Source organism: Engystomops pustulosus, chromosome 3 (assembly GCF_040894005.1).
Source record: "Engystomops pustulosus chromosome 3, aEngPut4.maternal, whole genome shotgun sequence".
Lineage (NCBI taxonomy): Eukaryota > Metazoa > Chordata > Amphibia > Anura > Leptodactylidae > Engystomops > Engystomops pustulosus.
The window spans coordinates 44,469,195-44,493,271 of record NC_092413.1 but is presented as its reverse complement, the minus strand read 5'-3'; the positions used below and the strand labels follow the sequence as shown (position 1 = coordinate 44,493,271).

The 24,077-nt window shown below is 41.6% G+C and overlaps 1 protein-coding gene across 6 annotated transcripts in view; it reads right to left on the bottom strand.

Annotated features, from left to right (window-relative positions):
- RALGAPA2 (Ral GTPase activating protein catalytic subunit alpha 2) overlaps positions 1–24,077 on the bottom strand; it is a 188,562-nt gene that overhangs the window by 92,911 nt on the left and 71,574 nt on the right. For 4 of the 6 annotated variants that reach the window (XM_072140620.1, XM_072140622.1, XM_072140623.1 and 1 more), the window contains 10 exons: positions 21,674–21,832; positions 16,486–16,614; positions 15,511–15,569; positions 13,921–14,029; positions 9,777–9,887; positions 8,955–9,023; positions 8,191–8,328; positions 6,496–6,679; positions 2,111–2,882; positions 1,177–1,248 (listed from right to left, as the gene is read on the bottom strand). In XM_072140620.1, coding sequence (XP_071996721.1) covers positions 1,177–1,248; positions 2,111–2,882; positions 6,496–6,679; positions 8,191–8,328; positions 8,955–9,023; positions 9,777–9,887; positions 13,921–14,029; positions 15,511–15,569; positions 16,486–16,614; positions 21,674–21,832 — 1,802 coding nt within the window. The remainder of the gene's footprint in view (positions 1–1,176; positions 1,249–2,110; positions 2,883–6,495; positions 6,680–8,190; positions 8,329–8,954; positions 9,024–9,776; positions 9,888–13,920; positions 14,030–15,510; positions 15,570–16,485; positions 16,615–21,673; positions 21,833–24,077) is intronic. The other 2 variants (XM_072140621.1, XM_072140625.1) reach the window with 1 other exon arrangement.

Below are 24,077 nucleotides of genomic sequence, written 5' to 3'. Positions count from 1 at the left end.
TAGTGAAGGACCTCAAAAACTCTCATCTGAATGAGCCCTTTAAAAAAAGTTTTCTTTCTTTTAAAAAAAAAAACTTTTACTTAGATGCAGAAAGATATAGTGCTTTTCCGCCAGATCTTAACTGTATAAGATGTAAAATGTTATCACTTCACGGAGGATCTTTTGGTCTGTATAAGAGCAGGAGGCTTCCCGGCTTTCAGCACGACTTCCCCTAACCGTCTGTTGGCCCAAAATCATTTCTATTTAATGTATAAAGAGCCTTCGTCCTGCTGTTCGGACTGAACCACTGGAGCTTGGTGCTCAGCAGCTGGCGGGAAACTTTTCTTGAATCCCCACGTCCCACAACAAAAGACTTACATTAACAATAATAAATGTATGGATGGCAGAGAATTACCGCGACATGAATGTCCTCTCGGGGAGCCTGTTGACACACACCGCAGGAGAGAGCCAGAGTAACCCGCTCAGATGAAATTTGTCACCTGGATTTTGGTTGTAACCATTTTATTTTGCAGCGCAGTTTGAATGGAAACTTGTGTCCTTTGATTTTTCTCTATAAGCTTCCGGCTGAGTTATTGCTCTAGTTACTTGCTACTTTTGCTCCTGCGTTTTGAAGGCTTTTTGATGACCTATTTCTGTGCAAGTCAAAAGTAGCATAGAAGAAAATAAAGCCTGCACTTTCAATCGCCAGCTTTACTTAGGTGTAAAATGGCCCAGCTGCTGCCTAAAAACGTGAAAGCGTTACATAAAATACATTGATAAAATAAATAATACGCATAAAAGACGAGAAGAAAGCAGACAAAAAGTAGCCTGAAATCTCAAGGCAACAAAATTAATTAACCGTAAATGACACCATAATAAATTAAATGGTTAACAAGGAACAACATCATTGAATACTGAGGATAGGCTCACACAGTGGAATTTGGAATTGATATTCAATCTAAAAGATTTGTGCCAAAATCCAACCCCTCCGCAGTGGCGGATGTTTTTGTTTTCTATCGTGAGAGGTTTTTTTTTTTTATTCTGAAAAGGCAACATGCTCTATATCTATAGTCTATGAAATATAAAAGGACAAGGGGTAGGAATCCGCACCGGAAAATTTGACGTGTGGATTTTGGCACAGAACTTGATGAAGATTTTCCATAACTTTAAATGTAAGTAAATGAGTACAGTCCTTACCACTGCCTGGAATCCAAATTCTTAAGCTCTCGTAATAACTTGGAATTTTTCTTGAGCAGGTGGAAGTTTTTCCTAAAATGTAAAAAATAAAATGACTAAAAAATAAAAAAATCACAAATGTATACATTTTGCTAATTCATACACCAAGGAATATGGTGCAAAATAAAAGCAGCACAAAAATACTGACATGACTTTTGGCATCATGAAGTACATAAAACATAAAGACCTGGCGAGGCTTCCAAGTTTTACAGCCAGTTATAGCCTGTACAAGATTAACTAGGATATGACTAGTTAACTAGGGGATATCCAGTCACAATAAGATAAACTAAATACAAAGGATACGGGATAACTTGCTGATCGGAGGGAGACCGAGTGGTAGGTCCAAGAATGGAGTTCTGTCAAATGAACAGAACACCTGCACACATCCACCTCCTGCTCTATTCCTCTATATGGCACTTACAGATATAGCGGAGCACAGTACTTAGCTACTACCGTTTGTGCCATAGATTGTGAACTGAGCAGCAACTCCATTCTGTTGATCCACAGAGATCTCACCACTGGAGAGGGGTATAACTCTGGACAATCCCTTTAGTTGAAAATCATCTTCATCTTTTAGATTATAACTTATTAATTTTCCTGTGGATCTTATTTGATGATGTGCTGTGGCATTATGGGATTTATAGCATAGAGAAAGGGAGAAATCTCAACATCAAGCTTGTGTCTGATGAGAACATAGAGAAGGATGGCTTGTAGGAAGGGTTGTCCCAAATATTTAGTAATATTACCAATTTGTGAAGAAAAAGGACCTTCTTTATACAGATTTCTAACTACTTAGAATTTTTTTCTGGCTGAAAGAACAATCTATGTGAGGCTTTGTTCGCAACAGTTTTGCAGACCTTGACCACAGACCCCAATACACAGTTCTTCAACATACCTTTTCTCCCAGGAGTTCATTCCTAGATCGTTCAACAACAGTCTACAGAAATAAAAAGGTGCTTGTGGCTCGGCGGTGCTGGGCTCCTCCTGGGATGAAACCTTCACACTAGGGTCACAACTGCATCTCTCTATGTGCTCTGCCTCGCTGGTGCTTTGCCTTGTGATTGCCTTTATGATTTCCTCTTCTTGTTCCTGACTCATTCCGACGGGAGGTAAAGCTGGCTCATTCAGCCTGAGCTCGGGATGTTGTAGGCACTCGGGGCTTGTACTACCAAGTCTTTCCAGTAATGTATCAAGGACATCCAAGTCATCCCCATCAAATGGCTCTGCCTGAATCAAATCTGAACCGCTACAACCCTGCTCTTCAATGTGTACTTTTCTTTGTTTTGTGGCCACTGTAGAACATTCCAATGGACCATACATGATTCCACCATCCCAAGAGTATTTCCCTGAGATATCTCGGACTATTATACGTACATCACCGGGAACTCCAGTGGTTGAGTCTCTCTCAAAGGAATCTGCTGGAGGGATTTGTAGATATGAAATAAGAGCACTATCATTAAATACGAAAAGCTGCAAGTTAGGGCTTCGGAAAACATCATTTGAAAGCTCATTCGCCTCCACAAATGGGTTGTCGTGGTTTTCACTGATCAGACTATGTAAAATAGCCGGACCACCACTAAGAGGATAGTGTCCAAGATGGTTGACTAGCTGTGTCATGACCATACGGGCAGTAAGGGGGATAAGCTCCAGATTTCTCCTTTTCTTTTCTAGAACACAGAAAAACATTAAAAGCTTTATAGTCAGAGAATATATTATCTATTTAAAAATATAATTTTTAAAAAATGTTGCAATAATATATATATTTTTTAGAAGCTTTCCTTGTGCCGGCCATATTAGAGTCACAAAGTACCTTCCTGTATTGTCTGTTCTCACATCCAAGCAGCGTGCGCGTGTTCTATGGCAAATTCAATGAATGAAATTGAAATATCATAGATAGATGACCGGAGTCTCAATAGGGAGGGGGAATAAGACACCACCAAATATATATGGTTAGGTCAAACATGTTGAAATACAACCAGCAGAATATTATAATATGGGTGGATTTGGCGTCTTCTAAGAAGCCCATGACCACCAAACCCTTCCACCAAGCTTCTCAATACCTTGCAGAGCTGAGAGGAACATCCAGCACTTACCGTATTTTCCGGGCCATTAGGCGCACCGGAATAATTCCATATATAAGGCGCAGCGGACTATAAGGCGCAGGGTCCGAAGGCGTGGCGGAGCGGAGACCCGACGAGAAGAGACGCGACCCGGAGACGAGACCCGACGAGACGCGGCGACGCGGAGAGGTGAGCGGGGAAGGTGAGGGGGAGGTGGAGGATGGCAGCGGACCATACTTACATAGGTCCCCGCTACCGGAGACAGCAGATCTCCAGCGGGAACTGTAGACCGACGCGGCAGAAGTTGTTCGTGCCGCGTGGTCTGCAGTTCCCGCTGGAGATCTGCTGTCTCCGGTAGCGGGGACCTATGTAAGTAGGGTCCGCTGCCCTCCTATAGGGCGCACCGGACTATAAGGCGCACTTTGGATTTCCAAGGAAATCCAAGGCTTTTATGTGCGCCTTATAGTCCGGAAAATACGGTAAATCCTCATAAATGTGTACAGGCTTTGGACACACATGTTTACAAGAACCCTTCCATCATTTTTAAAGCCTTTTTTCCTTAAAAACAAGGGCATAGGAAGCTTAAAAAAGAGCAGATCCTGCCAGAGGTGGCACATATCACTATGTCAGTGTGCTTGGTTTAACCTAGTGGGAGAGGTTCTTTAAACTGAAGAACTAAAGGCCAGCATAAGAACCCCCTGTGTTTTTTTGTTTTTTTTTAAAGAATTACTTCGTACTTCTGGTACCATATGCAGTCAAGTAAATGTCCAATCATTAAAATCATTTCCAATCATCATACTCACAGGGCCCATGGCAGTATTAATCTGTCCCTGAATATGCCATAAATTAAAGGGGTATTACAGGAATATGCATATTTCATACTCAAATGGGTCATTAAAATATAAGTTAATACGTATTTAGTTGTTTAAAATTTAGCTCCCTTTAGCAGAAAAATGTTGTGGACATACACTATGATGGAGAATTATGTTAATGGCCCTTTATGGCAACTGAGCAGGACAGTCTGTTAGATCATCACTGGGAGCAGAACATAAAAGGGAAGTTCTCAGCTGTTACGGAGAACTGAGGGATCATGAAAGATGTAGTACCCTATAACTCCACCTACTTCGGAAATCCCATAAAATGTTCTAGATCATAAACATTTAAGCCATCAGTGATTACTGATATTGAGTTTTGTTGTATTAATTTATTTATAGCATTATGGGTTTTTGTATAGGTTTTTAAAGGAGGAACAACACCATTCAGATCATATGTCTTTCATGGCCCAGTGTGGTGGCATCATCCAGAAAATCAGCAATGCTGAGACATGAAAACCGGTGGTAAAGTCAAGGAGCTAGAAAGTTCAGCAATGATGTCAAGCTTAGGATGCCTCCTAGGCTGTAACTGAGGGGCCTGCATCCAGGGAAATCATAAATGACAAAAGTCTTAAGTCAACTTCAGGTTCCCTTTAAGCTTTACTGCCAAGGTAAACCCTATACTCAATAGATGTTGTCTAGGCGTGTCCAATGTTTATCTAATATGCATAGCCAATTTTCTCTCCTCCAGCAATTTAATAGAGCCATAATCTCTTATTAAATGTCCTACACTCTGCTGACCCTGTCCAAGTATACACAGCAAAGCTGACATCTAACACGAGAAGTCAGGAAAATAAACGTAAACCTTACATGATTAGCTATGCCCATCTGCGATCCTAAACAGGCCTGTGCCATGTTTATCATTGCTCTGTCTCTTTGGTATACTGGACGAAGAACAACAGTATCAGTATGGGCACATATTCTTGAGAAATGGATGGGAGGATAGGCATCCCTCAGTTTCTCAAAGGAACAAACTTATCAATAATGGAATACCTTATGAAGAAGTATTCTATAAGCATAGGGCCCACCCTGAAAAATTCCACAAAACCTGGGATGGCTAGTGTAATTTGCCCTTAAAGGGCATCTACTACCAGGATGAAAGACTGTTTGCAAATGGGCTGAGGGGCTCCAGACTCCATTAACACCTATGGAGCTTGCAGCCCCTCAGGCTTATTTGCATACAGTCCTTCATCCTGGTGCTAGATGCCCTTTAACTTCATTCTCGACCGCTGATATACCCTCTGTGCCATCCATTTAAATCATAGAAACCAAAAGTCTGTCTTGCTCAAATGTGTCATCCTCAAGATATGGTCTCTTCTGCAATACAACCCCCCACCCCAATTGTGCGATTTGGACAAACCATTTTCCTTCCCTTTGACATGTATAAGGCTTTATTTACACTGACGTATGCCGCACGGCTACAGGCAGGTATACATTGGTGTAATGCAATGCATTGGGTACGTACGGGCCATAACAAGGGGAAAGATAGGACATGTACTATCATTTTTCTTTGTAACGGAGTGGTGCGGCACCATATCGCTCCGTGCAGCCAATGTCATCTATCGGGGGCGTATTTATGGCTGTAAGCTTGCATAAGTTCGTGTGCATGGAGCCAAAGCCTGTATTATGCAGATACTTATCTCACTATGTCAATTGGATAGATTGATTCCTTTTTCAGAATCTAGCATAGTGTTTAGTATAAACATACAGTGCACAGTGTTATTATGACATTGTTTGGTTTGATGTTCCTTCCTTGTATACACTGCTCTTTTATACGAGTTTAAAAAAATGAGGCTAGTTAAAATATACATGTAGAAATTAAAAAAAAAAAAATGTAGAAAAATGTAGTTTTCAGGTGTCAAACCTGCTATAATGATATAGCTGTTTTCAATATAGAAAATGTGTATATAAAGAACCAGTGAATGTGTGTAATTGCTCTTATCTGAGCTTACTGACAAAGTATGATAATATTTTATCAACATGCCACAAAAACATCCGCTCAGTTGCACCTTATTCTATAGCTCCGAGCACAGCAAAAGTGTTTACTTCAGAATCTAGTGGCGTAATACACTTGTGCCGGCATAAAAGCTCTCAATTATATTCCATCATTACCTTAAATTTCTTTTACAAACCCATCAACATTCCAAATGTTTGCAGTAATGACTTCTGAAGAAAGTCAAAACCATTTCTATGAATTTAGACGGAGGGGAACCTGCACTAAATGTATTTTCTTTTCAGAGAAAGTCGAGAGCGATTGTGTTTGTTTTCGTGCAGAATGGAAGCGACATTTAGTACTGACAGTTCTTAGGGACTATGGTGAAACAAAAGGATTCCTCGTGGCTGCTTACCTTCTGCCACTGTCAAGAGATTGCTGAAATCTGAGGAGGAGAAGGAAGGCGGAGGCTCAGAATTTTTCACGGTCCCCAGCGGTAGAAATGGATCATATTCCATGGAGGAGAGGTCGGCCAGGCTCAGGATATATTGGCTTTGTTGAGTGTAAGTGTTAGAGCCGCACACACAGCAGTGCAAAACCTTAAATGGAAACCTAACAGTTACTAAAACGTGAACACAAACAGAATCCAGAAGTTCGTCAATCTAAGGCCGATGGTAGAGGAACGTGTTCAACCTGTGGAAATCTGCCCGTATTCTGGTCCAATCCCACAGACCGAACACAGTGGACAGGAGTCTTTGCATCACGCGGAAATATGATGCAAGGACTTCCTGTCTGCTGGGTGAACTACAGCACAGGCTAAACAAAGTTCATGTGAAACCGACCAAAGACTTGCTTTCAGGACTAAATGGCAAATCAGTAGCAGACGTTCGAGAAGGGACAGAGCACAAGTCACATCTTATTATTCAAAAAACATACGGTACCTATAACTGTATATTTTGTCAGCATTTTATTTGGTATTTTCAATTGTGTTTGGAAAGATTTCACAAGAGTTGTATAAACCTTTCTATAAACTCTTGACAATCGAGAATATTTAATATTGCAGCATCTGTCAAGGAAAATGCGTGTGTGTGTAAGCGTGAGTGTGTGTCGGGTGACCAAAAAAGGGGGGATTGACATTTTTCTGCCTTTGCCTGAGCTACTATTTTGGGTATGTAAATCATGCCACCCCTGCGTCACCCCTGAAGACACCATCATTGATTTGGGAGGCACTTCACTCCAGAGAGACTCCCTTCTACTTGCAGGTTGGACCAATCTGACATTTTTTTTAATGAAAAGAAGAAAAATATCCACAGTTCACCAATGTAATGCAGTTTGAATGTGGTCTGGTTTCTTTCCAGTGTGAACGGTGCCCGGTCTGCCCTATGTATTTAACAATGGGCATGCATACTCTAAGTATGTTGTAATTTTATATTTTTTGACTGTTTAATAGAATAAAAAACTCTTGTTTGTTTATTTCAAAGAACATATCACGAGTGCCGATTCTTCAATATACTTCTTACAGATTTTTTTTTAATGGGACCATTTTAGGGTACATGCTAGTCTATATCAGTGAATGCAAACGGTCATCTGTTGGGTAGCTGGCACATGCGGGGCATGGACAGTTGGTACCCACCACTGCGCCTACAAGATCATGTTCCACAATATCCAACATACATGTGTGGTACATGGTGCATTCTTCCAAATTAACAGTCACTATTTCTTCTCAGTAATAACGGTAGTAGCTTTGAGGACAAAATCCACTTTTTTCAACTTGGATGTGTCAGCCAGGGGTCCCAGACTTCCAAGACACAGCAGCGTGCATCGAGGAGTCACAGAAGTTTACAAAAAATAAAAAGGAGACTGAGAATCCGAGGAGTTCAATATAAAAGATGAATGGTTGCTGTAAAAGGGTTTCATCTTTAAATTCATTCATCCCCTATCCAAAGCCAGAGTCTTCATAGCGCAGCAGGTTTTTATGATGCACAGAAATACACAAACCTCCATCTGACCCTAATAAACAGTGAGAAGCAGAGTGACCCCACTGTGTAGAGCCTCGGGCTGTAATCACATTGTCCCTGTCTAGAGAAGATCATCATAGTATCTTACACACCCTGTAAATGTAGTCCAGGAGGGAAGGCTTTGCTATATTTGGGTCTTCAAGGGGAGATGTAGATATCGGCTCTAGCAATGTCTGAAGAGGAAGAGCCATGCACCAGTCCAACAGGCAAAGCAACAAAGACACTATAAACTGCAAAATAATAAAGGAAATAAAGATTACAACAATAGAAAGTAATAACAGTGATAATAAAAGTGTCAATTGTAAACATTTCAATATTTTTTTAGCTTAACCCCTTAGCTTGCCAGTCTATTTTGGGCCTTAACACCCAAGCAAATTTTTGCCGTTAACCATAACATTAGGTTTTTCCATCGCATGAGCAATATCAAGGCTTATTTTTTGGGGGGTAAGTCAGTGGGAGACCCGCTACACACACAGAAAAACCGTGCACATCTTGCAATGTGTCGATGCAAACTTTGAAACCATGAAATTGCAAAGAACATCATGGAAATTCTTCTTTCTGCAATAACTATTAGCAATGCCCCACACACATGAACGTTGTGGGGCCGTATATCTGGCTGCACAATTTGTGGCTGGATATCCACCCCCATAGATGCCTATGGCGCTCGGCTGAGCACACAGCTGCGTCCCCGTACCGTTCAGTGAAAAAGATGGAGTATGCTCCATCTTTTCCCATAAGTACAGGCATGCACCAGGTGTCCCTAAGGAGAGAGGAGGGGTGCAGCTGTTAGTGTGCAAGAAGCCTAAGAATAAGATTACAGCTACACCATGTATTGCTAGAGGCCGACAGCACTCACCTTTTTATCTGTCTCCACTGAGGAGTTCTCTGCACTTGGCAAAAGGAATGATATAGTTGCTACCAAAATCTACAAGAGAAAGACAAAAGCATATAGAGACCTAATGAATAATCATAAGAAAAGCACTCAGAACCAAATATACAGCACATAAATTCCAGGTGTATAGCGTCTCGCTGGACTACCGCTTTGCCTGAACAATGTTGTTAGCATAGTCATGTTCAGACAAGCCCCAGCATAGACCTAGTGGAAGACTGCGATGGCTGATCAATATCACCACTGAAAACGGATACTGACCAAAGGTATGAAAAAATGACACCTTATTGGCATATGTTTGACATCTACAAAAACACCCTTTGGTAGAACTGACAGACGAGTTAAAAACAAGACACCAGATAGTAAACGAACATTGTGATTTCAGAGAATGAAACTCATTCATGATATATAACTTTATTTTAAAAATACTTTGTGAATGAATTCTTGTGGTAGTCAAGATCACTGCTTGTATGTATTATATGTATTGAATGTATTGAATCCTGTTTCCCGAGTGCTGCAATGATACAGGAAGTTAGAATGAGCAGAACATGTGTTACCCACCCCTCTAATCTCAATGTGTGAAAAGACATCACTGAGGGGCAAAGGAAACATCCACCAGAGCCCTTCAGGCTCATTAGCATAAGTTTATATAAATTAATTTTAGAAGGAAATAGGCTATGTATAACAAATGAAAGAAGATTTCCACAGTAACTGAACTGTAACTAAGTGTCCCTGGTTCATCATGCGTGATTTTCATTGGAGATTTTCTAAAAATAAAATGTTACCTACCTCCGTGATCTTTCTACACAAAGGCAGATCGGAGTTCTGTAGTTCTCGCCAAAAAGAAACCAAAAGCTGCAGCACATCACAGGCCACTTGGGCTACGGTTTTGTTGGAAAACTGTAAATAAACCAAAACAACATGCAAGAGAATGTAAACTTTTAGGCTCATAAAAATACCCTGGAGGTTCTCTGTAAGGGGCACTCAAAGTAGCAATCATAAAACTCATCTTTATATAGTGACATCCCATTCCATAGCGCTTTACAAATCACAGGGGACATCTACAAATATAATATTACATTACAGAGTACAAACAGTCATATCGAACAATAGGAGTGAGGGCCCTGCTCACAAGAGCTTACAGTCTATGAGGATGAGAGGGGTGACACAAGAGCTTACAGTCTATGAGGGTGGGGGGTGACACAAGAGCTTACAGTCTATGAGGATGAGGGGGCGACACAAGAGCTTACAGTCTATGAGGATGAGGGGTGGCGACACAAGAGCTTACAGTCTATGAGGATGAGGGGGTGACACAAGAGCTTACAGTCTATGAGGATGAGGGGGTGACACAAGAGCTTACAGTCTATGAGGATGAGGGGGGGACACACAAGAGCTTACAGTCTATGAGGATGAAGGGGGAGACACAAGAGCTTACAGTCTATGAGGATGGGCAGGTTACACAAGAGCTTACAGTCTGAGGATGAGGGGGCGACACAAGAGCTTACAGTCTATGAGGATGAGGGGGTGACACAAGAGCTTACAGTCTATGAGGATGAGGGGGGGACACACAAGAGCTTACAGTCTATGAGGATGAAGGGGGAGACACAAGAGCTTACAGTCTATGAGGATGGGCAGGTTACACAAGAGCTTACAGTCTATGAGGATGAGGGGGTGACACAAGAGCTTACAGTATATGAGGATGAGGGGGGGGACACAAGAGCTTACAGTCTATGAGGATGAGGGGGTGACACAAGAGCTTACAGTCTATGAGAATGAGGGGGTGACACAAGAGGTATAAGAGCTTGTATAATGGTCCTGCCAACAGAATAAAATAATTTAATAAATAAAAATGTTGCTGCTTGAACCAGCCATCAGCCGTCATCTTATATACAGGTGAATGGGACTGTGGAGAAGCCTGGAGCTTGGCATATATCTGGTGATTTCCAGATGGAAAGAGGATAAAGGATGGGTTAATGAAGAGAATTGACATTTCGCACAGTTAGTGCGTGTTTGCGAGAGATGAGTTTTAAGAGCATGTTTTAAACTTGGGAGGTTGGGTATTAGTCTGATAGTCTGGGGAAGGTCATTCCAGAGAATTGGTGCAGCTCGGTAGAAGTCCAGAGACACTCGTGATTAATAAGAAAATATAGTAAATCGTATAAATAATGTATAGCATAGGTATACCTACCACACTGTTGGATGAACTTATTAATATTATAGTATACATACAAACATATATTTGGATCTCCCCTAAACCCCCGCCTTTTTTTTTTTTTTAAACATGGTGTAAATCCTCTGGTGACAAGACAACTCGCTGCTAGACTGTGAACTGTGTTCTGTGAACACAACGGGCACTGACAATGTGACGTGAACTGTCCATGGTGCTGAATCCCAGCAGTGCTGTAAAGAAGCAGGGGGTGCAAAAGGGAAAGCACAAGACAGCTGCACAAAGATACTTTAACTAGATTTTACAGCAGCCACAACCATTTTAATGACAGAAAGAAACATAAAACTACCTGCTCCCGCAAGTCCTTAAAATTTAACATATATTAGTAGAATAATAACTAAAGCCAAATTAAAATGAGCTTTTGATTTGCAGCTCGGGGACTCTACACTGACAATGAAAAAGATAAGTGTTCCAGGAATGAGGATGGCAGCACACTTTATAGCTGGTAAGATTGTGCATGTAATGAGAATTATATGGTAAGAGGCTCCAATTTTTCGATTGATCAATTACACAAAAACATCTGGTACATTGGAAAAGTCCATCAAAATTGTTACAAGATTACAAGATCTAGGAATGGTCATGTAATGCTATGCTGAAGCATTATGGGATTGACAGCAAACCAAGGAGGCAAAGAAGGAAGAGGAGACCTGAATACACAGATGGAGAGGAGAAATGTATGTGCACTATGTAACAAAGTATATTAAAAAGTTTACTATCATCATCTGCACTCTTCATTAGTTTAATCTAAAGTTTAGTAACACTTTATTATGGAGATAGATGGGGTCTAATCAAGGGGCCCTGCAAGTCTTAAGAATTTTCATTCCCTATTTAGCAGGTCATTAATGAAAACAGTCAGCTTGTTGTCTCATTGGCCTTGTACACATACTCCTAACCTATGTTCAGGTGCCGGTGAATTCTAGAAGTTACTAAAGCAGTTTTATGCTACATTTTCGTTGTGGCACGGAAGAAGAGTGCAACTTTTGCATTGCAAAGACTAAATTCTGAACAGAATCCGTAGCAATATATTTTGTATGAATCCTATACATCATGACTCTATTGTATCATGCTGCTGTATTTCCAGCTACAACCCTTCATAATAAGTGGCCACTATAGACAGGGCAGAATTCCTGCCAGGTACAAAGGTGACATCTATACAGACACTGAGAAAGAAGGGAATGCCAGAAAGTTTTATCTAAGAAGTCGGAATGGAAAACTGAAGATGTGTTTTCCTAGGATGCTGCTCATGTCTTACAAATGCTGGAGTAATAGGATTCTAGAATTATGTGGAGCAGAAACTCTTCTCAAACCAAAGGAAGATTGACATTACACCCACAGTGTGAGAGCAGTGACCATATAATGCACTGTGCACTCATTAACCCCAAACTAATTAGTTACTTAAGTGTTTGCTGTATGGACATACAAGCCCACAAGATCAGGTTTCTCTTCAGCTTTTAATAGAAATTTTGATATGGGGAATCTTAATTGCTCATTTACGTAGCAGCACACAGCGCTTGATGCATACTTCCCATTCACTAACTATTAACCAACGTTACACATCTCTGCAAGACTTTTAAAGGAAGAATCAAACGGTGAATGATAAGTGGAAGGGGGTGTTCAAAGTGGTTTCAAACTCAGAAGAAAAAAACATGTCACAGTAATAATAATCCACTGGAAATACTTCTACTTTCAGTACATTAAGATCAGTACATATCCTCTTTACATTACTGAACAGCTTTTGTGTAGTGTTTGTATGATTTACTATACATGGTTAGTAACTTGTGTCAAACAGAGGAAAGGAAACCTCGGGAGAGATATCATAATCATCATTTCCAATCTGCATTTTACCCTGGTTGTGCTGATCCTTTAGAAATGGAATACTCTTAATACCACTGAATGATGCAATTGTGCTCCCTTTCCTCAGTTGTCCCAGGAATTATATTTTTAGCTTATAACAGGTTCCAATAGCCTATGCTATACAGATTTTAAAAAGATTGGCTTCCAAAGTCTGAATCATTTCAGTACTTTATAAAACTTTATTTCACATTACTTGGCTCCCTGCCAGCAAAAATGTAGTGAGTCCCTGGTTTAACTGCAGAAGCCTGTGTGCCCGTCTCAGTCTCCTCATGCATTACTCCTCTCCTTCACACCATCCGCCTCCCCTGCCTGCTCGATGCACATGACAGAAAGGGGAATCACCACAATCTGCTTGCAGGAGGAAGATAATGTGAAACAAAGTTTTATAAAGCAGTGGCAATATTCAGAAGGTTGACAGAGGTGGTGTTAAAATCAGCATAGCATAGAAAAACTTACTCTACCAGTTTATATAGTAAATTACTCAATATAAGGAATAAATAGAGTGACAGTACCGGAGGTGAATGCTGTTATTACACAAGGCAGTTAATTTTGCTCTTTGTAATGGAAACTGTATGTTAATAGGTCTGAGATTCCATGATAAGTAACCTGTAGCAGATATGCACAGTATGTCCTGAATGACCACAATACAGAACAATCTCGCTACATAAGATGAGGATGTTCTACAAGAATAATTATAGGGATATAATACAAACACAATAATGAGTCACTTGTCACCTGACCTTGTGCAGGAGGATTGTAACAATACATATAAAAAAAAAATTACAGCACACAATGGTGTAAAGTAATTATAACATATAGTAAAAGTGAAAAAAATTAGAGAGCATGAATTACCTTTAATGTTACTCCAATAACATTGACTGCATCGATAACCTGAGGATGGTTGGTATTTTCTACCAGCTCTTCACAGATCCATAGCCCAAGGCAGCAGATGGCAATGCACCTTAAAGGATAAAAATCGTAAGGAAAAAAGACGACAAAAAAGTTTATCCTTTGTAACATTCATAACTTTCACATATCCCATTAGAAATATTTAAACTATTTAGACAGAAAGCCATTGCCATCAGTTGATTACATGATTGTGTGCCCGCCCAGCCGTATGAGCGGTGCTCACCCCTCCCCTCTCCATAGAGCAGCGAGCATAGACATCCCCTATATTTCTCCTTGCATAGTGCGGTAAGACTACATGTGCTCATCACACAGTGACCAAATACCATAGAGGTCGATGGGGACTGATATGCAGATGTTTGTGTGAATGACCCTAAGGTGACCAACAAGGCTGCACTTCATACTGTCATTATGCCATCATTTATATGGCCAATGAGGCTTATTGAGGAGAATTATCTGCACAAATTTAAAATTTTCCAGAAACCAGCTATGAGTTTCCTGCATTGAGGGGAGGGACATTTGATATTGCAATGAAGGATCTGCAGCAGTAATGGATTTGGTGTGCTTTCAAAATCATTTACCGCTGCAGGATTTTTATTTGCAGAATGTGTTTGGGATTTTGACAACTCCATTCATTATATCAGCAATGTAACTTGTTGCTGGTTAACACACAGAGATTCCATAGTGTGTGTCCTTGCATTAAAGGGGTTATCCGGAGGTTGAAAAACATGGCTGTTTTCACCCAAAATCAGCTCCTCTCCTGACCATGAGTAGTTCATGGTATTGCACCATTCATCTCTACACAGCTGAGCTGCCAAAACCGGCACAATCCATGGTCAGGAGAAGAACTGGTTTTGTAAGAAAGCAGCCATGTTTTTATCCTACCTCCAGAAATCTTTAAAGGGTCTGTACCCAGTTTGAACATTATTCCCTATCCATAGAATAGGGGGAAACTAACTGACCGGTGAGGGATTAACAGATGTGATCCCCGCAATCACAGACCACCAGCGAGAAACAGGTTGGGCATGCACACCATTCTCGGATACCTCTTGTTGGTCACACAGACAGTGAATGGGTTTGGGCAGAGGGCTATACTCAGGTATTTCTGACACACCGCTAGTATTGAATGGAGCATCAGATAGCATGCTTGTCCTGCTACTCCACCCATTAGTGACAAGGAGACTGCAGGGAGTCAGTTTGTGTAATCAGTACCAGTCTGATCAGCAGGCGGACCCTCACCAGTCAGCTTGTTACCCATATACTGCGGAAAGAGGATAACATGCAAATTTTAAAAGGCTTTTTCTGTCCCTCTAGAATCGTCTTTGGTGCCAAAACCCTTCTGTCTCTCTCCCATGTACAAATTCATGGTCAGGAGACAGCCCAAAGCAGCTGATCAATGCCGGGTCCCAGTGTATTCACTCATGTTAAACTATCCCACTATCAAAAACAGCAAGGGGAAAGAGACAAGTCTATATTACATTATTATACTGTATTAATGGCACCACATTGTCCTGATTTGACCCACTACAATATTACCTTGCTGCTTCATTTGGCTCCTCCCTGGCATTCTTGATCAAAAAGTTAACCAAGTCGATCTAGGTAGAAAAAGAAAGATAACATTTTAGGATGGATATTGCTTTTAGTTTAAATAAGCCAAGAAGTCAAACTACAGCTACAGGCGTTATCTACAGGACATTCTAATATTTCTGTATATATACTTGAGTATATATACTTATACTGGAGTCAAAAAAAAAAAAATCAAAAATCCAACAGTCAGCGGCATTTCCGTGCGACACCACAGGCTCTGACGTCAGCCGCCACAATAGATAGGTGAGTTTTGATTGTTGTTGTTTTTTTTTTACGGGGCGGGGGGGCGGATGTAAAGCGGGGCAGGGGGGCCGCCTGCATAATGGAGTAGGCTATATACTACAGGGGGCTGCTGGCTATATACTACAGGGGGCTGCTGGCTATATACTACAGGGGGCTGCTGGCCATATACTGGGGGGCTGTGACCAATGCCCTTCCCACCCACGGCTTATAATTGAGTCAAGAGGTTTTCCCAGTTTTTTGTGGTAAAATTAGGGGCCTCGGCTTATGCTCGGGTCGGTTTATACTCGAGTATATATACGGTACATGAAAGGACTTAAAATGCAATGCTGCCAATAAATGAAAATTATGCCAACTGCATACTGCACTGCTAATCTCATATGTACAATCCATCTGTCCCAGAGACTCAGAAAAGAACAGGATTAACACAGCACACAGCTAATTCAGGATAAGCTTTAGCTATGTGATTACCAGAACATAGATAAGACTGTATTGAATTAAATGTATGTAAAATAAAGTGCCAGTGCAAAAACAGTGCCTCTCTTATCCACAGGCTGCGTCTGGTACTGCAGTTCGGCTCCTATTTACTACAATGAATATGACATTGGCAAAATGTAACAACGAGGTCAGAATTCACAAGGTAATGGATTTTAGTGGAATTGTGCAATTTTCAGAACCTCCTACCTTGATGTCCTTATTGTCAATGACAATGTCGTTCAGTCCACTACATGCCTCCAGCAAGGGAAGGTCCTTATAAATGTTTGGGTAGCAAACAAGGGACCCCAAAATAATCTGTGCCTCTAGACGTGGTGCCTAGGAGAGGAAGCAACGTTTTTAGGTTCTCTATTCACTTTGCAATAGTTAATTATTTTTAAACAAAAGACAAACATTAATTTATATATTCAGAACTATGTGTGCACACGCACCCACACATACACATACACATATATATATATATATATATATATATATATATATATATATATATATATATATATGTGACTTAGTAAAGAAAACAGTATTAATGGGTCTGTGGGGGGTCTCAGATTCATTTGCATGGGGCGCTAATGTATCCAAGATAGTGTTCACTAAAGAGATCACACAGGAGTGCACCCCAGTTCGGCAAGTCCAGCTACAATCTTGGAATATAAATGCATTTTTGACAGTCCTGCTCTTATTAACAATAACAGATTTGTTTGGCGATTGCATATCTCTATGAATGCCATTATGATTTGAATGTTATTTGCGTTTCTGATTCCCTCCTAATGTAATTCAAGATCCCATGTACATTCTGTATTACACCTTCATGACAAGAAACAAGTATCCTGTCTGGTTCTAATATTTTATGTCAATGAGAACTAAAATGATATACACTGGAGATCAGAATTGGAGAACAAACACAAAATTTTCTAAATGTCAGGGTCATTGTGGGAGATTTAACTATCTGTCTAAGCCATAAAAACTGGAGCAATTTGCACTTGAAATGCCATGCACCGTCCTCAGTAAAATGGGAAGAGGTCAGGCAGAAAAAAAGCTGCTGCACCAGAAAATTCTATACTGTGGCACAGAAACTCGACCAACTAACGGGAGGTGCAAAGTACGACTCTATGGTCTTTAACAGCACCAGATTAATCATCCAGGATCAGACACAGGGATCTGGCCCAGCAGAGAACTGTCTAGTTCTAGTCTGCACTGGTCTGAAGACCCGCACATTAACACAGACCTGGACATTGTACAGTCCTCTAACTCAGTGATTTTCAACCTGTGTGCCGCGGCACACTAGTGTGCCGCGACACAAGGTTGAGTGTGCCGCGGGGGAAAGTTCCCCGAGCTAAGCTGCCCCGGTGTCGAGCTGCCGCCGCGCCCATACTTACCTCCAGGCCCCGCGTCGGCGATCCGCCCATCTTCTGTAGCTCCTGTACCGCGCGGCCCACGTCACGTGACTGACGCGACCTGACGTCAGGTCGCGTAAGTCACGTGACCGGAGGCGCGCGGTGCAGGAGCTACAGAAGGTGAGCGGATCGCCATTAGGAGTGAAGGTACGTGGAAGAAGACATCAAGGGTAAGTATATAGGGTTATTATTTGTATAGGGAAGGCAGCTAGGGTCTTTTTTTTATTAGTAAAGGTAGGCTAGGGCTTTTTATTTGTTAAGGGAGGCCTTTAGGGCCTTTTAATTAGTAAAGGGGGGGTCTCTAGGGCCTTTTAATTAGTAAAGGGGGGCTCTAGGGCCTTTTAATTAGTAAAGGGGGGGCTCTAGGGCCTTTTAACTAGTAAAGAGAGGCCGCTACGGGCTCTTAATTTGTAAAGGGAGACCGCTAGGGTCTTTTAATTAGTAAAGGGAGGCCGCTAGAGGTTTTTATTAGTAAAGGGAGGCAGCTAGGGCCTTTTTATTAGTAAGGGGAGGCCGCTAGGGGCTTTTTATTAGTAAAGGGAGGCATCTAGGGGCTTTTTATTAGTAAAGGGAGGCATCTAGGGGCTTTTTTATTAGTAAAGGGGGCCTCTAGGGCCTTTTAACTAGTAAAGAGAGGCTGCTAGGGGCTCTTAATTTGTAAAGGGAGGCCGCTAGGGGCTCTTAATTTGTAAAGGGAGGCCGCTAGGGGCTCTTAATTTGTAAAGGGAGGCCGCTAGGGGCTCTTAATTTGTAAAGGGAGGCCGCTAGGGGCTTTTTATTAGTAAAGGGAGGCCGCTAGGGGCTTTTTGTTAGTAAAGGGAGGCAGCTAGGGGCTTTTTATTAGTAAAGGGGGGGCTCTAGGGCCTTTTAACTAGTAAAGAGAGGCCGCTACGGGCTCTTAATTTGTAAAGGGAGACCGCTAGGGTCTTTTAATTAGTAAAGGGAGGCCGCTAGAGGTTTTTATTAGTAAAGGGAGGCAGCTAGGGCCTTTTTATTAGTAAGGGGAGGCAGCTAGGGCCTTTTTATTAGTAAAGGGAGGCCGCTAGGGGCTTTTTATTAGTAAAGGGAGGCATCTAGGGGCTTTTTATTAGTAAAGGGGGGCCTCTAGGGCCTTTTAACTAGTAAAGAGAGGCCGCTAGGGGCTCTTAATTTGTAAAGGGAGGCCGCTAGGGGCTCTTAATTTGTAAAGGGAGGCCGCTAGGGGCTCTTAATTTGTAAAGGGAGGCCGCTAGGGGCTCTTAATTTGTAAAGGGAGGCCGCTAGGGGCTCTTAATTTGTAAAAGGGAGGCCGCTAGGGTCTTTTAATTAGTAAAGGGAGGCCGCTAGAGGTTTTTATTAGTAAAGGGAGGCCGCTAGGGCCTTTTTATTAGTAAGGAGAGGCAGCTAGGGGCTTTTTATTAGTAAAGGGAGGCAGCTAGGGGCTTTTTATTAGTAAAGGGAGGCCGCCAGGGGCTTTTTATTAGTAAAGGGAGGCATCTAGGGGCATTTTATTAGTAAAGGGAGGCCGCCAGGGGCTTTTTATTAGTAAAGGGAGGCATCTAGGGGCATTTTATTAGTAAAGGGAGGCCGCCAGGGGCTTTTTATTAGTAAAGGGAGGCATCTAGGGGCTTTTTATTAGTAAAGGGAGGCCTTTTATGACTGTTTTAGTGTCATTTTGTGCTATTTTGGTTGTTGGTGTGCCTCAGGATTTTCTAAGTATAAAAAGTGTGCCGCGGCTCAAAAAAGGTTGAAAATCACTGCTCTAACTATCTCGGCCCAGTCCACATTAGATTGTTGAAAAATTTGATCTTCTCCCCCCCCCCTCCTTAGTGACAAAGTTATGGCCAAGAAACCCACAACAGTCACGGAACTGTGGAGGAGACTGGAAGAAGAATGGACCAAAATCCCAGAGAGACTAGTGATGTCCTGCAGCCGCAGAAGGGCTGAGGTCATTCATAGCAAAGATTGCGGACCGGTGTAACCTTCAGAAAATGTATCATTTTTTTTTCTATGTGCTACAGTCATTGCTGTTATCTGATTATGATCATCACGTTTTTCTTCTTCAAAATCAAAAAAGGTATAATGATATATACTTTTAAAAATATAGTAAAACTGTGTTCAAGTGGCATGATGTACCCCTTAGAAAAAAAATACATCAAATGGTGATCAATTGACATTACATTATTTCTGGGGGAAAAAAATCAAGGGATCATACATTGTTCTCTAATTTTGATCTCCATTGTATACATACAGGTGTATGTTTTAACATATTCACCTCTATAATAAAACTAGCTATTATTAAGCAATCCAATTGACTCATTTTCCTATAACCTATCAATACAGAAAATCCTTGGAGCGGATTATATAATATCTAAGCAATTAATACGTCTCTTCCTGGCCACACAATTTCCTTGGAGCCGCGGTGGAGGGTGACAATGGCCGGTGTCACAGCATCTGACAGCGTACACATGTAGTTAACCGCGTTCAGGAGAGAGATTCACTTCCAATCAGTCGGCTCCGACCTGATTTTATTTCCGGTTACCCATTTTCCTAATAATTATTTCTGCAGTGTGGTAGAATGGGCAAGTGGCTGAGATGACAGCGGTTGATTATAAGTAGTACTTATGATGGGAATTATTCTTCCCACGAGACACAATTAACCTTTCCTTGGTCTGTAAGGTTTTTTTTTCCACCCCCCACAGCTGATTACCTCATGTTATTCTCATACTCTTCTGTCAGTAATACTGAGAGACAGAAAAGCTTACAAAAGTGGAAAAGGCCAACTAAAAATAGATGCTGCAAGATTAATGGACCTTTATGAACCCGAAAAAAACCACAAGAATGTTGCAGCCGCTTCTTCTCTATATTCCGCACATTTTGCTGAACGCTATACTCCCCTCTTGAAACCTTACAAATGGCCACAGACAAGAAGGCCGAGCAGAAGCCTAGAAGCTGCATTTCCTCCAGAGAAACATTCCGGAGATATTCTATTTGCAGCCAAGTATACGATGAACATCCCTAGACATCACTCTGGACACTCAATGCTGCGCCCTAATGAAACTAAAAGGCACGGCTTCTGTATTATTTTAATAGCAGTGTCATGACCAGAGGCAAACGGAAACTGATATAAGCAGTTTTCTTCCACCACTCAATAGAGGCACCACTGACACTACCCATTACTTGCAGAGATCTTTAGGCTGCGTTCACAAATTGTGTTTTGTTAACATTATTTAATTATGTTAACAATACGTTAAGTTACAGTTTACATCAGGTCAACATTGCTGAGAATTGCTTACATTGGGTTAACAGTCCAATGAGAATTGCTTGCGGCAGTGAGCTGACATATGTGTGTGGGGTCAATGAGCGAGGAGGAGGGGAGGAGGCACTGAACTGCCCCTTCCCCCGGGACTCAGTATGTACTGCTGGAAAGGGGGCCAGGCAATGATAAGGAAACAATTAAAAATCTGTAGAATTATTCCGATGCATAACAAAGGTTATTATGAAATCAACATGCCAGAGGCCATTGGAAAGTGTCATCATGTAAAAATGACCTTTCTGATGACAGGTTCCCGAATGACCTTATAAATATAGCATACAATATAAGGAATAAAGAGTAAAGGTATGTTTGTGTCTCCTGCAGCTTATAAAACTTTTCTCAGCAGAGCAGATCCACCTCTGACACCTTTCTCAACCTTGGCATTTCCAATCACCTTTATTGAACAAAGCTAATGAGGCTGTGAAACCAGTGTCTGGGCAGTGTGTGCCACAATATTAGTGAGGATATGATTTCTTAAACTTCAGCTCTTTGATGAAACACCTCTGCAATAGCGGTGTGTCATCCTATCCTACAATTTCACACATCAGCTGCCCTGGTATCCGTCCCCTGGAGACCAGTTTCACATTGCACTAATGAGTCAACACCTGTTAGAGTGGAGAAATCTGAACCTTGTTAGCGGCCGGGCTCCCTCCAGAGAGAGCAGGACGAGCATTGTCATACTTACCTCCAACATGTCTGTACTCAGAACCCTGGCCGCAGCTGCCATGAAGTCTCCTATCAGCATTGTGTAGCCAGGCAAGCCGAGGAAGAAGAAGCTGGACGAGCAGTGCTTTATGATTGTATTCACAATATCCTGCAAAGAGAAGAGCAAACCACTGAGTCCCTTAGGAAGTCAGCAGTTGTGGTTCATAAGATTTAGATATAAAATTCAATCTGTGAATCGGCTGTGGTTAACCATGTTTTATTAACGCCATTGTATCAGTATGACCCGAACTACTGCTACCTAAAAGTGTGGATCTCCCCATAAATGAACCACGTATTACCTTGTACAATGGCTGACAATTTGGTGTACATAGCATTTGTCAGGATTGTCATGCAGCAAGAAGTCAATCATTGCACATCAAGGCAATGGAGATGCGTCTCTAAACAATCCCGCAAATTCATTGTGCCAGATTTAGAAAGCAGATGCTAAATTCTTGCTAGAATTTGGGTAAGGGTGGTAGCACACGTTAGTATTTTGAACCAGTTTTTGGTCCGTTTTTAAGCAGTCCGTTAAAAAAACACATCCGTTTTTTTAAATTATTGAAAATGCATGCGTTTTTGACCATTTTTAATCAAGATAATTAGTAAAACCTATCAAAAATGGATTCATTTTTAAAAACGCACGAGATTTTAAAAAACGTATGTGTTTTTTAAACGAACTCCTTAAAAAAGGAGAGGAGCTACACGTGTTCAAAAACAAGCAACATGTTGTAAGTCACTTATTGCTCGTTCTAGCACACAAACATTTAGGTCTAAATGCATCCAGACTGCACTTGAATTGCGTTTCTAAACATGTGAATGTGGTCTAAGGAAGTGTGCACGTGTGGCGTCAACAAATCCAAAACACAAGAGGGAGGGGATTGGCCCAAATGGATACGCATTTCACAGAAAACATTACGAACATGTTACCACTAAAAAGCATAACTAATATGCTAAACATGTGATGCTCATTCCAAAACGCATACATTTCAATGGAAATGCATAAACTTTAAGCCCCAACGCACCCGAAACGAAATGTATCAACGTGCCCTCAGGCATTTGTAGCCATCAGGCCCTATGTAGTTCTGGTCCCCCTTACACAATTTACACGTAATGTGTCATTTTTGTTCTTTTTAGACAGTCTCACATTGTCTTACTTCTCCCTTCACAATGCAGAGTCAGATTTCTGACATCTCAACAGATTGTGTTTCCGCTGGACAAACATTAGCTGTCCTAATGCTTCTTTCAGGTTAATGTGTAAACTGGTTTTAATCACTTCCTTTGATACATTTTTATGTCAATATCAGTCAGAGTAAACAATCTGAGAGTGAGCAGATGGATGCTGGGCCTCATAAAAAGTGTGCCGAGGCGCTGAGCCACGGGAACAATAGCCCCACCTCTTCCATAATGAAGGGTCTGGCGAAAGCCGTGGGCTCCCCACAACACACCTGTAATTACTGACACGGCTCAGCATTGTGCTCAGCCCTGCTCTGCGCGTTTCAGCCAGAAACCTATACAGCAGCAGATGGGAGGGCATTGCTGTTGACATATGTTACAATAAAAGGGGGAGAAGTATCCTGGATCGAAGAGGTGACAGAATGTAGCATATCTGAAGATTAATAACTCAAACAGCTATGCAGGGGCTGCGTCACATCCATCTGTTGCACTTGGAAATGGAAACAGTGCATAAACCAATACATTTGTAATAAAAAACAATAATACACGAATCCATGCACACACAGATACATATACACACAATGAAACATTTTCTTAAAATAAACAGTGGAAAAAAAAATGTAGTTGGCGGTTTCAAGATCCCCTAAGTGATGCAGCTTCACAGGCTGTTACAATGAGCAAAGGTGGTCTCCCATCCCCCTGTACTTCCTGCTGCTGCTAGATTACATGGGTAATGGAAGCAGGGAGAGAGTAGGGAGTTGGATGAGACATATTCTGCTCACTGTGACAGCCTGTGAATTTTCATTACTAAGGGGCTCTGGTAACACCCCCAGAGCTCTGGTAACACCCCCAGAGCTCTACCGCAAAACACGGTGGCTCATTCCCGATCGCAGGCGTTTCCATATAAACGCCAATGCAATCGGGCCGCCTCAGTGAGTGCGGCTTTGTCAAACGCAGACAAAACGGTGCGTGTGGCACCAGCCTAAATGTCCATGCATGATGTCTATGCATGCATGATTTGGATGGTAGATTTTCTTTAAAATGACCAAGGATGAGCTCCTCCTCTTCCTCTATAACATGCTGTCTGCAGATAGGGCACTATATACAATCTGCTCAGCTCGTCCTCCTCTATAAAATGCTGCCTGCAGATAGGACACTATATAGAGTCTGCTTAGCTCCTCCTACTCTATAACATGCTGCCTGCAGATAGG